General features: G+C 39.6%; 1 protein-coding gene across 1 annotated transcript in view; it reads left to right on the forward strand.

The window, feature by feature from the left end:
* Nucleotides 1–14147, forward strand: part of LOC142084844 (uncharacterized) — a 94079-nt gene that overhangs the window by 40404 nt on the left and 39528 nt on the right. Inside the window, 1 exon segment of the mRNA XM_075155937.1 lies at nucleotides 13709–13855. Coding sequence (XP_075012038.1) covers nucleotides 13709–13855 — 147 coding nt within the window.

Below are 14147 nucleotides of genomic sequence, written 5' to 3' on the forward strand. Positions count from 1 at the left end.
ATTGAAAAAAGAAAATTCAAGAGGATGAGCAAAAAAGCAGAGGGGTGGGGAAACTCTGGAGATGTTTTGGTCCTCTGTCTCTCCTCAGATTTGATCCCTAACTCTGGTCCAATTTGGTCTCATTTGCACACATAAAACATCTTACTTGAGTGTATCGGAGGTCTCGGGCAGTATGTCAAGTTATTTACTTTATGGCCTTGCGGAACTAGCAACTGCTGTGATTTTCTGGAGGAATTAAGTGAGCAACTGTGCAAACTTTCTCTTGGATGCTTTTGCTGACAGCTCTGAGAATATACCTGTTAATTCTAAATGTCTTTGTTTTAGGGGAATGAGTCTGGATACAGAGTAGTGTAAAAAAGATGCAATTTACTTTGAAGCAACTTTAAAAAAAATTAGCATGCTATGATAACAAAGGATATCTTTCAGATGACTTTCAGCAGCTGACAGCTGGCATTTTTAAATGCCCCCTGGCTCTGGGATGCTGCAGAAGGACTGCTGTTTAAACTTTGTAAGAACTCTAAGTATGTGTAAAATTCTGCAGATTAAATTGATCCTTATGATCTCTCAGCCAATGAATAGCTTGACCTGTGGATTAATACTGTAATAAATCTACTTGCATGCTTTATTCTTTTTGTCCTTAGTTCAGATATTTTTCGTAGCATTCATTAGAGCTACAGCTTCACTTTATGTACTTCCGTGGGAATAGGAAGGAGTTCTTACAGTGGTGCTGGACTGAGGCCAGTGCTGGAAAGTGTAACGTGTACGGGCGATCTGGGCCTTTGCAGGTATAAAACCCAAGTACCAGAAGTGTAAGTTTAGCCTTACGGAAAGTATATCAGATGCGTCGGGTCCTCTGCTAAACTATGGTTACTTTGTACCCCTCCTGGTATGGATTTGGGTATTAGAACTAAATATATTTATTTCCAGGAAGGTATGCTTTGATGACAAGAATGGGTATGTGGTATAAAATTAGAGTACCTATTGCTATTATTTGCTTGCCCCTTTTGCTGCTTTCATTGTAGGACTGGAAGTCCAGCCAGCACACATCTGTGTTATTTCCTCTGTTAATTTGGTTGTTTGGGTTCATTAGCTTTTCCCTTACAGGAATCATTAAGAGTCAGGCCTTGCATATACTTGCTTTGGGGTCAAGAGAAAACCATTCATCTGGACCCCAGAGATTTGACCTCCAGAGAAGAGTAATGGTAGCCTTGTCTGGTGCAGCAGTAGTTGCACTCCCCCGTAATGACTGGGAACTGTGTGAGAAGTTCACTGTAGGACCCGAGAAGAGTAGGGGTCATGGCAGCAGAAGTAGGGTTTAAAACTGAGCAGGAAATAACTCAGGTGTTGGGAAGACTAGGCTAGTCCGTAATGTAAAGATGGGAAATCATTCCATTTCATTGCAACTGTTTTTTCCAGCACTAAAATAGAATGAATGCATCATATAAGATATCTGTTAAGACTGTTCACTGTCCGCATAGTGCTTTATGTTTCTGTTCTGCACGTATTATCTCACCACAGAGAAATTGTTGCAAGCTAATAGATGCTTTGAAATATCTAGTTAATTCTATCTCCTTTTTAAAAATACATAGAACTGTGGAGTGTTTTACTTTTTTATTTGGGCAATAGAGGTAAGGTGAATCTACAAGACGCAAAACCTCTGTTACTGCGTGCCTGCTAACTGGCACATGTGAATATCAGCTCAATCTTTTTGGTTTAAAAAAAACCAACCAACTAAACGTATACAGAAAGACCAGTCTATTGCCTGCGCTTTCTACTTCATTGCGCATGAACACCAGCACTAAGTTACAAAGAACTGAAAGTATCACCTTCGTTGTCGCATACAGCAACTATCTTGACATAGGTAATAAGGACTTTTCTTAGAGCCAAAAAGTTAGAAAGATTCTGTTTCTATTCCAAGATTAATGTGTTTATAACACGGCAAACCAAGTCTCTAGCAATAGCTTTTTGAAATTTTAAAGATCCTAAATCTTTAAAGTCCTAAGCCTTGGGATGTGCTTCAGATTTCTTGTATCAAAGTATCATTTTTAGCTTTTGCTTAAATTATTGTGACACTAAAAAAAAAGATATCTATAAATTTGAATATTAGGTACTTGTATGTGTGTATGTAACTGAAATAAGTTATTTTAATAGCTTTGTCCAGGACCACATGTAGACCATGTGCTTTTTCTTGTTCCTGTGTAGCTGCAAAATGATTCCTAGTACATCTTTGATCATTTTGAAATGCAGTTATAATTGTTTCAGTGCAAACACTTCTCTTCATCTGTTGATTTTTCATGATAGAATTTAAAAAATGCTTGTCAACACTTGGGCCATATTTGGTCTTAGTTTTGCACCCTTCACGGCATATGGACTGTCAGTTTCCGTTTTGCTGTAACAGTTCACTTAGGTTCTCAGTTTAATTTCTAAAAAGTGGCTGAATGCACTTTCAGCAAATGTAGATTGATGCTTGATGACCAGCTCTACTTCATCCTTTCTCTGTGCTGTACAAGGCATCATATCATTTCATCTTGAAAGCGGTGTGCTTTTTTCCATGGATTCATTCTCTTTAAAGGAGTACAGCATGTCTCTCTTTAATTTGAGAGATCCACATATGAAAGACTTAATACATCTGACATTTCCCAGCTTGCAGAATTGAAGAGACCCATTCCTGTGCCATTGATCCTTGTCAAGAAGCATGGGTAGCTCTAGAAGCGACCATGTCCTGATGCAATATTAACTGGAGAGTGCTAGACTAACCAACTGTATTGGTTTGGGGGGAGGGGTGCCTGCCCTAACTATATTTTTTGAAAGGATGCAAGAAAAAGGAAGAAAAAAAAAATCCCATTTCCAGTAATGAGTCAGTCTAGATTATCGACTCTAGGAAGACTGAGAGAGGGTTAGAAGGATGTGAGCACCATCATGCTGTTTTATCAGCTAAAGACATTTCATTTTTGTTGAAATAATGCTGTAGGCACTTGTACTAATCCTAGATGATTGGTTATTCCAGCAGCTGAAAGTTGCAGACTCTGGTGCCCATCACTGTACCTTGTACGTGAGATTTGAGTTAGGCTGATTGAAGGTAGAGGTAAACCTGACTCATCTATATGCACCAGTGGATGCAAAATTAAATCTAAACATGGTACATGTAATAAGTAAATTAGACTGTTCAAAGCAAGTAGAGTTTAAAAAGCTTGTAGAAAAGGGAGGGCAGTGTTGGTATTCGGAAAATGTCACACTGTTTAAACCTTATGCTATAGCTTTAAGGCTTCATGAATTATTTTGTAGTACAAAAAAGCAGTGTGTCTAAGACAGTGAAGTTATTTCACAGAAGTTAGGACAAAGTACATATTCTTTACTTTGTTTATATTATTTTCCTTGGGAACTAAATATTTTTGTGAATTGGTTAAAAGGAAAAAAGACTTAAGTCGCAAACACAGCTTGATGTGCTGCACATACCAAAAAAGTCCATTTAAAATCACACAAGGGGGCCTGGCTTTCAGTGACAGGAGGCAGGAAATTTAGTGTTCTAGCTGAAATTCCATATCCAGTTCATACTCTTACAGCCTGATGTTGTGGCATATGTGGTGTGCTTGACCCTTTAGTTCTTTCTCCAGCAAAAATGATACAGGCCTCCACAGGAGTTTCAGCTAAGTCTGTCTGATTTGTAGCTTTGCAATTTTGAGTGCTTAAATATCAAAAGTCAGGTTCTTGGAAAGCATGTAAAGGACCTTATTTAAGTTAGGTGATCTTTCAAATTTTTTTCCTACATCTGATGGCTATTTACTTTTTCACGAATGAAAGCTAACCGTCTTGTCTGATTGCAGTGATCAAAGACCTAGGGTTTCCAGAAAACCACTAAAGAATAGAGGATTTTTCTTTTAGTTTTTGGGTTGGTTATACCAAGTCAGCCCCACAGAATTCAGGGGCCCCTGTGGCATAGCTTCGGTTTGATAGGAAGTTAAATGCTGCTGTACCTGGCCGCAGCACTTGTTCTGAGGACAGGAGGAAGCTTTAGTTACTGAATTTGCGTGTGTTTTCCTGTGGCTGTATGCCTAGTATGATTTGACCAATTCCCCCTAAAATGCATCTTTTTAAAGAGTGATCTCCTATCATGTACATGTGCAGAATTAGAATAGTAAGTAAGAGAGGTTCAAGGGGGTCCTTGCTTTACAGAAAGGTGGAATTGATTCTCAAAAAGTTGCAGTAAAAAGCTCAGTTGTGGGAAATAGAAAGCTGGCAAAAATGTTGGCTTATGGAGGATGCAAGCTGGCCTTACAGGCTCTCTCTCAGGAGAGAAGTGCTGGCAGAGCAGTTAAAGAAGAAACCTACTGTGGGTTGGTGGTGACCAGGTAAATTAAACACATTGGGGACAACTCTACAGAGAAAGTCTCTCCTTTTACCAAAAGCAGACAAGCAATGAAAGCTGTGTAAGCACTGCGTTGTGCTGAAGGCACAGGGAAACTGCTAGATGCATTTGCAGTATGTGGTTAGGCGAGGAGAGGAGGGTGGGTTTTCATGGAGAAGAAAGTTCAGACATAAAAAGTACTATAATCAGAGACACTAAAGAAATCCTCATGTAAAGACAGAAGCCAAGACTTTGAAAATATGAGTCTAACTTCAGGCGCACAGTCTATATTTATGCATGCAGGTGCTAGATCAGAAATGATGAGCAACCAGTTATTTCAGTGAGAACTTCTAAACATGCAAGCTTTTGAATTCTAGTCTTTTTCTTAAATGCCTATGTATGAGCTTAAGAGCTCATGGTTAAACCTCCTTTTCTCTGCCTGCCTTCTTTCTTGCCTGCCTTCTTTCTTTTTTTTTTGTTAAATCTTGGCTACACAGGCTATATGTTGGATTTAATTCTTTTTTTGCCCTCTCGTAGGAGGATGATTGACTTGTTTCATCACTTCAGAGCCTGTAATAGCGCACAAGGAACCTTTTTTTATTTAATGTTTTAATTGAGATAGATGCATCTAAATATGTTGTGTTCTGAGGAAGGCCTGCTAAATATCTTTCTGGTGGTAACCCCTTCCTCCTTCTTAGAATGTCTCAAGGATAGAAGAAAGTAAGATAAGAGGCAGATAAATGTTGAACTGCAAATGGCAAGCTCCATTGTCTCATTCCTTCTCTCCCTTCCCTGCATGTGTGTGGCACACACATGCGGGTGGAGGGGGTGTGTGTGTTGTGTGGGGTTTTTTGGGGGAGTGATTTTTAGTGTCAGTGTTTTGACACTCATTGTAAGCCTACTGGACCGTTTGCCATTGTCTCAAGCAAAAGAGAAAAACATTCTTGAACTGCAACCCCTGCAATTCTTTTATTCTTGCTTTCTGATATCCTGGAAATATGTCTAGGTTAGTAAGAGTGAGAAGATGCAAGTTTCTCAACTATTATGGTATGAGGGGGAGAGGGGGAAGGAGAACTGAATACTGCCTTGAGGACTAGATTTTCCTGTTACCTGTGCGTATCAAGAGATGCAATCCAAATAGATACTGTGATGCTGACCCTTTAACTTTTTGTCTGGGATTTTTTTCTTATATATTTTCCAGTAAATTCAGTTTGTTTGTAGTGCTTTCTCTTCCTCCCCCCACCCCACTTCCTGGACCCCAGGAAGCATACTCTTGAATTAACAAGTGTTTTGTAGTTCCACTTCCTCATTTCACTTTACTTATCAGCCATCCAAACCATTCAGAAACTGAGTTGTACAAGAAAATCCCTTTAATGTTTGGTTTTGCACAACACTTGTAATAGGGGATCTTGGTGCATTCTATAATAGCCAATAAAGTGTTTGAGCACCCTCAAATGTAAATGGACATTGCGGCACAGCTGGAGTGTTGAGGCTTGGAGAAGCACTCTGAAACAGCTCGAAAACAGTATTCCTTGTGCAGAATTTAAACAGAGTTTGTACTATGAGAGGTGTGTGTGTGTGCCCTATAACTTTTGCACTCAGTAGATCCTTGTAGCTGTTTTACAGACTTCAAAAAATGAAGTGAACAGGTTATTTATCTGGAATCTTGCAGGTATATAATCCGTGGGCTGCTACTGCTGGTATCTTTGTGGGGAAGGTGAGAAAGACCTTAAATAAGAGGCTCCTTGTCAGGGGCTACAGCTTGCTTCTAGGCAGAACTGAGTGTGCAGTATGTTCAAAATGCTGACATTATGGATGGAGCCTTCTGCTCTTAACAGAAGTGTTATTGTAGAGATGCTGTTTCTCTTGCCTGTGTCAGCAACAAGGTACTTTCTCTTCTGTGCCTGTGTGCTAATTTATGCCATTGCTAGCTTGCCATATCCCAGATTCTTATCTGCACTGAAACTAGGCTCTACTTAGTATCCAAATGGTTGTGACTTCGGATTATAAATGGAAGTTTTTTGTTAGGCTGCCTTTGCTTTCTGTTTTTTCTACTAATATAATTACAGGAAAAATGGTTATCAAGGTCAGTTTGTATAGATATACTGGGAGTGTTTTCCGGTTCCAACAAAATAAGCTTATTTCCTGAAGTATTTCAAACCTGAATATGAGTAAGCGAAAGTCCATAAACCTTACTTCATATGTATGGATTGCAATAGTGCATTGTTGCTATGTGCCTGCAGTTGAAGTCTTATTTACAGTAATCTGTTTCTAGCAGCAGGCAAGCAAGTGAACATTGAATTTTGATGGAATGGAATGACAGGAAAGGGATAAATTCTGCATGCTGACCATAAGAGCTGTTGGATGTAGAGAATTAAAGGAAGACAAATCTTGCCATATTCTTTTCCATGCCAGCACTTGAATGTTTGGAATGCAACAAATGGTTTTCATTACAGCTCCTTCCTGAGTTAGTGCATGTTAATTCTTGTTTGCCCTTATAAAATCAGCCGTGCCTGTACATGCCTTTTTAGAAGGAGGAGCCAGTGAATCAATCAATGCCACAGCTGACACGAAAGAAGAGAGGTAGATCTGTTGTGTTTCTTGGCTTTTGGTTCTGAGTTCTGATGAGTAACTGGGCTATGGCAATTGCATGAGGAAGCTTGCCCTCTCTTCTATGAATAGCTGACACTTTTTAAAGCAAGATTATTTTAATCCTGTAATGGTTAACACCTTTACAGAAAATACATCATTTTTTATTAAAGAACTGAATTGTTTGTATTGGTTGAAATGCAGAAGAGAAATTGACTTTAGGTTACAGACTTTTTTTCTTTTGGTTTTCAGCAACTGAGGAGCAGGGGGAAAAAAGTGACCTGTAGAGGAAGACTTCTGGCTTTTCTTCTGTCCTTTCAATCAGGCTATTTTTCCTAGCCATTTGAGCCCTTCTGGTCTCTCATGAAAAAGTTTTGAGTTTTGTTCTGAAATGTGCTTGCTTCACCTGTGTGTTCTGACTCTTTCGGTAGTTGTGGTTTTCTCCCTGGTGACATTAGTTCTCTTGCTGTCCAAAAGTATACTCGTACAGCCCAAATTAAACATCCAACTTTTTCTGTTTTAAAGTTTAATTTATTTTGTTTGGTGCAATCAATGTGTTAGGTATTTAATGGAAAGGGAAGGTTACTGCTCAGAGGTACTTGGGTGAAGTGGTTTTGTAGATTTTTAAACTGTTTTTTTGAACAAGTGAAGGTCTATGATCTAACTTAAAACAAAAAAAAGGTCAATTTAATCTGGTCGTCAATCTCAGTGTTATCAACTTGTAGTATCTCATATTGCAGTGTTGAACATACTGATACTGTCTTTCTTTTCCAGTTCTGCACAGTTGAAGTTAATGAAAACAGTTGGGGGAAATGAGGAAATTTCCAGTCCTCCCACTGTAGCTAATTATGTCAGTTGTGGCAGGGGTACATTGGCTTGTTGTCTTGCAGCAAGAAGCCTTCAAAGTAGTCACTTAAGAGTGTGCTGAGTGTGACAGATGACTGTTAAACATATGAGAACTGAAGATTAGGTTGTGTCCTCCTTGAAATAATTGATTTAAAACTTTTTTTAAAACTTCTACAGAAAGCTGAGTGAGTGAAAAGATCTCAACTTTCTTTTATGAGGCACAACAGTTACCTTCTTACTTCCAGCATTAGAAATGATACAAATATGCAAGCTCTATCTCTTTTGACACTGCTTCAATGCATTTGTCGCCAATGCCTGCAATGTTACTATTTTGCTTTCCAGGTCTCCCTTTAGAGTCCAACTAGGTAGTCTGGCTTTTGCTCTGACATCTCTCTTACTTCTCCACACTGAAGGTGCTACAGCCACGATTCTAGTTTCTCTTTCCTTGTGTTTCTCTGCCTGTTTTTTTTCATTCGGCTTCTCCAGTATATTCATTCATTGCTATCTCAGTGTTTGTCTTGTAGTGTTCTGGGTCCCCGGAGTTCTTATTCTTTACTTACCTCATTTGGTCTATCATCTTAAATGCATTCTCCACACCTACTTTTCTTAACCGCTTAATGTGTTGCCTTTAGCAACAGTTGGGCTACCGTATAGGGGTGTCTTGTGGTTATTTGTTGCTTTTTGAATGGCAAGCAGTGACATTTAAAGCTGAGTAAATGGCAGGCTAACTTTTTTCTTGGCTTTCCTGTGCAGTAGCTGGTGGCTTATTTTTATTAGACCTACATATTGAAACAGCATTGGTTTTCAAAATAGCATTGAAAACTCTTTGCAATTCCCTTCAGTCTTCCCCCTCAGACTTGGCAATATTTGGAGTTTGTTTTTGAGCAATAACTGTTGGAATCATGTGAATCTGATGCGCCTTTTCTTTCAAAGCTTCTAGTTCTCATATTAGTGTGTTCAGACATTTATTTTGAATTTTGAAGGCTAAAATCTGACAGCTGAAGTTTAGTATTAGTCTCTTGAAATGAAGCGTGTAATGCTACGTGTAAGTAGCATTATATGCTGAATTTCATTCCATTCCTCATTTCATATGCTTGAGTCTGATAATGTGACTGCAAGTGTCTTGCAAGGAAGCAGTCCTATTATCCTATTCTTAGGTTAAAATAGCATGTTTCCGTATGCCCTGACTGTTGTGTGGGAAAGGGTTATATACTACTGCTTTTGCATTTCAGAGCATTAAGCTATAACATCAGAAGCCTCCTCAAGGCTCTCTGATCCAGAACGCATCTATGCTTGGCTGAGCTTCTGGGTAACTTGTCCTTCAAAGAAGCTACTGCCGTCTTTCATAAGGTTTGGAAATGGTGTAAAAAATACAGTTTTGCTGAACTCCTGTTCTAGCAACAAAAGCATGAGCTCTTACCACGTAGGAAAGAATATTTTCATGGGCTAAAATGCCAGGGTCTTTTAAACCAGTGTTCAATTTACTGTCTTGATTTGTAGTAAATGCAAAAATAAACAAGCTAAAGCAGTTACTTTCAGACTCTGGCAACTGGATAAACTGGCTGTTGGTGTCCTGTTACATGACAAAAAGCTAGCAGCAGGAATAACAGGTAGCTGTTTCACTGCAACCTGATGACACAGAGTTTGAAAAGGTCTGAACACTGCTCCATTTAGGTGTGAGGTCTCTTTATGAAATGTAGTGTCCTTTGCTTTCATTGTCGTAGCCTGATCAGATCTCTGCTCCCATTGCTTGTACACTTACGCAATGGCTGTTGTTGTTGTAGTAGAATAATGCTTTGAGATGATGTGTGCACTGTAGTCTTACTTTACCAGCACTGAAATGTTTCAGGGGCAAAATAAAATCCAGTATTCTCTTTGGGAGAGGTGCACTTACTATCCTTTGGGATATTCTTACCACACAGAGCTGGTTTGTGCTAGTAAGAGATTGAGAACAAGTATTTTTCTTTCAGTTGCACTGGCAATTAGGAAATAATATACATAATTTTGCATCTGTTCCGAAAAGGCATTGTTGAAGGGCTCTGAAAAAAATAGGCCATCAGGCTGACTGTTTGCATTATCAGCCTGAATGACCGGAAGAATTGGATTACTTATGTGACACTGAGGGAACACTGAACTCTGTGTGATGCTTGCCTTAGGGACAATTCAGGACTCTGCATGCAAATATTGCCTGCTGGCCAGCTAAAATCTGAGATCAACTAGAGTCTTAATGATGTCTGTAGGAAAATCTTAGTTCAGTTGTTCACTTGATGATTAGCCTGCGGTGTTTCACAGAAGTACACTAGAAATTAAGCCAAAACCAGAGCTCACATCTCTAATAAATGTGGTCTGAGCACTTGCCAGGTGGCAGTTTCAGATGGGAGGCCTAGCGGGTTTTGTATATGGGCTAGAGTCAGGTTTGATTCTTGCTCTTGCAGCTCATGCATGCTGTGTCCTATGTTTGTGTCAATTTTCACCCAGCCCATGCTAGAATCCAGTCCTTGCAGTTAAGATGGGTGAATGACTGTACAAGCCCATTTGGCTGGAAGGGTGCTGGGGGAATAGATATATTAGATACACTTAACAATATGGCAAAATGGATCAAATCAGTAGGCTACTTTATCGAAAAGGAAAGCATGAGCATGCTTAAAATGGAAGCTAGCTATTGTCACATTTCAGTATGTATGTCAATACTCTTATGGGTTGCTTGTTTTATTTATTAGCATTTCTGGAGCAATTACTGTCAGTATGTATGTCAATACTCTTATGGGTTGCTTGTTTTATTTATTAGCATTTCTGGAGCAATTACTGTCATGGTATGGCACAGTTTAACCCTAACCAAAATAGAAAACCAGGCCAGTGATTCCCTTCCCCCTTGCATTCTCTTGCCAATGAATTCAAGTATGGTAGTGCTATATGGACGGTCTGTTATTGCCCAGTCAGAAAGGTGAAATGGTTTGAGACAATTGATAAGTGTCACTTTATAATTGGGTTATTGAGCTAGGTGCTTTAGTGCATTCTGGTCCAGGTTGGTCAATATTGTTCTGATTTAAACATAAGTGGATGAGAAGTGCTGCTCGCACTGTTCCAAGGAGGCTGGGAAAATATAAGAAGTTGATGTAGAAATCTTATTCACCATCTTTTCCTTAAGCATGCTAGCAACTTGTGATTTAAAAAAACCCAAATCTAATTATATTGAGCAATGTGGTTTTTTTTTCTTCAGTGCTCTATAAGGTCATCTAGCTCCCTTAGGGGTTCAAATAAAAGCAATGAGAAAGAAAGATCGAAGTTGGAAAAGCTCAAAGCATCATTGTTTCCAACACTGAGTCAGGTTGGCTGCAGCTCTGTCTAGTTGGTCTTGAAAATCTCCAAGGATGGAGATTGCATAGCCTCTGAGTGACCTGTTCCAGAGCTGCTCCGCTCTCCTGACACACGAACTCCTAGCATAACAGCCAGATTGTTTTGGATCTCTGGCTTGCACCAGCCTGCAATTTCTGGTTTCCAGTGTAGTCATCTGATCAACTCCCTTCCCTCGGAGCTGCAGTGCCTGGGCTATAGCAGTCCCAAACATTTGATTTTTATCATTGGTGTGTTAAGTCTTGTTTGCCTTGATTTTGGAGAGGTACCAGCAGGCATTTTATTTTGCAAAACGATATGCACTAGGCACAAATTTCTGAGTAATTAAATTATCTTGACTTCAGCACAAAAGAGAACAGTTTGATAGAAAATTATACTATTTAAGAACAGGACAGTGCATTTTAAAATGTGAGTCAGATTATGCTCTAGAATTCAGGAGCTTTTCTTGCCTAATTGAAAAATACAAATACTTTTTGCCTGTTCGGTCTAGAAATAGTCAATACGAGGAAGCATTCTGTTTCTCTGTACCTTATTTTGAAATCCTTTCCTGTATATCATTGCACTCTTTCTCCTGCTGTTAGCCTAATGCAACAGATATGAAACAGCATCTTGAAGTAGTCATAAGAACATGAAATTGCTAAATATTGGAGCATTTCCTAGACCCAGGCACCTTTTGGGGGATTGCCTCCTTTGATATGAGAAGGTAGTTGACATGTAAAATCTGGCCCAGATTGGAGCCAATTAATCATCTTTGAAGAACATTTGAGTACAAAGAAGTAACTCTTGTACTCACCCTTTGCCTTGATTGTTGCTCAAGGACAAAAGGTGGATGCACAGCACTGTGATCAGGCCAAAGGTTCATATTTAAAAGGAGGAAAGCAAATGCTGAGGGTGAGACTGCTTAGTGCCCACTGTGTCCATGTGCGGCATGTGTACTTCCCGGCTTGTCCAGCAGTTGACAAAGCTTCTGCGAGAGAGAGTGGCGGGAGAGAGGGGTCACATCCTGGACTGCCAGTGAGATGTGCTGCTGTGCATGGGCTGGGATGAACCCAGTTCCCGGGGGATGTGCAGGGTAGCCGAGGGGAGCAGTGGAGCCCCACACTGTTTTGTGGTGCCCCCTCCCTGTGAGCTTGGTGGCAGTTAAAATTGGTTTGTGCCTCATCTGCCCAAACAATTTAGCCTTGTTAAATAGTTACTTGTGAAACTTGCATATCTGCTGAAAAAGGTTTTCAAAATTAACTGGTGAGCTCAGAAAAAGACAGGGCCTAACTGTAAGGAAGAAGTTGTTTTTTGTAGACTGTCCCGGAGGTGAGCCATGACCCCTGGACTTACTAGTAGAGTCTGGCTTATGCGTGCCCTTTCCTTGCTATAGCATAGTGTGAGGAGATCAGCTACATCCACACTGCATGGTGGGTGGTTTACCTTTGCCTTGTGCCCCAGGCTCCAAGACACAACGAAGCCCAACAAAATACAAGCAAGTTCAAAGTTTCTGAAATAAGAAGAGCTGCAATTACAATTTTAATTTTAACGTGATAATGGTGGTACTTGTTTTGTCCGGGTGAATGACACAGGAAAGTGCAAAGCCTCTTGAGAGAGAGGCACAGAGGAGCAAAGTTGCTGCAGCCTGCTGCAGTGTTACATGCTTGGACCAGGCTTGGGAGCAAATTATCCTGTCTGCTTTGCTTGGATTTTCTTGAGAGAAGTTGCTGCATTACTGTCAGGTTTTCCTTCCGGAGTGAGCTAGTCTTTTTGCATTGTCGCTGGTGAGGGAACTGAGACTGGGAGTGAAACAAGAAGCTACTCAAACATGTTGTGGTATAAAGGGTCTATACGTAAAGCAAAGCCCGCTGTTGCTGTAATGATTATTTGAGCAGTGGAGCTGCCATGTCTTAACCCTGGGTTATATTACTTAGCATCATTTGGGTGCTGCTTTATTTCACTCTCTCTTGTAGCATTTATCTTACACTTAATGTAGGTTCGTTTTCATGAGGGCTGCCATTTGAAGGGATTGATGTAATACTGAACACAGTGGGAATCAGATTGCCGATTAGGACTTGTAGGTAGATACAGCAGTGAAAAAATGTAACTTACAGCAACATTTTGTAAAATTTTTCTTTGATGCTGCTTCAGTTTAGAGAATTGATATCTGAGAACTTGATCAGGCTCTGTGACCTACACTTGGATACTTAGGCCTCTCTTTGTTGACTTGTTCTGTATGAGAGCCAGCTCTTCATCCTTTTTGCCCTTATATTCCTCACACTGAAATGAGAGGGTGATATTATATTGTAGGTGTTTCTGAAGGGTCTATTTAAAAAACAGTATTTAAATACCATAGAGTTAATGCAGTGGTGGCTGTTGCATGCATCTTTAATATAAATGCATTGGTACAGATGGTGGAGGGAGACATTTTCAGCCTCTCTTGATCTGCAGATTTTGTGGCTGCCTAGCCCTTAAGAAAAAAAAAAGTTTTTAATGTGTAGCTGAGTTGAGGACACTTGTGTAATGATGAATTTTACATTCCTGACAATATATGAAGTTAAATAATTAATTACAAATGTTGCTTTGTCTTTTCAGTACATCAACTGTGGTAACCTGGAACAGCTATTAGACAGTAACCAGCATCTGCCCTGGACAGTGAGGGTGAAACTGGCATATGACATTGCTATGGGAATCAGTTATCTTCACTATAAAGGCATTTTCCACCGAGACCTTACATCTAAGGTACTGTTTATAAAATTAAGGGAACTTTTTAATGAAGGTACTATAACTGGTTGTTTGATTCTTTCTCCTTCTTCCAGCAGAGAACTACTATTACATATGGTGTGATCTAAGATATTTTGAGAAAAATTGAAATACAATTTATAGGATTAAAACTTTCCTTAAAACATGTTGATAGTTTGTATGGGAACTGGAGAAATAACTATCGTGAAGGAAGGTCATTCCTTAAATGAATTCAGATTAGGAATGAATTCAGAAAGCAGCTGCAGATTTTTTTAGTTCTGAATTATGGTTC

This window comes from Calonectris borealis, chromosome 8, assembly GCF_964195595.1.
Source record: "Calonectris borealis chromosome 8, bCalBor7.hap1.2, whole genome shotgun sequence".
Lineage (NCBI taxonomy): Eukaryota > Metazoa > Chordata > Aves > Procellariiformes > Procellariidae > Calonectris > Calonectris borealis.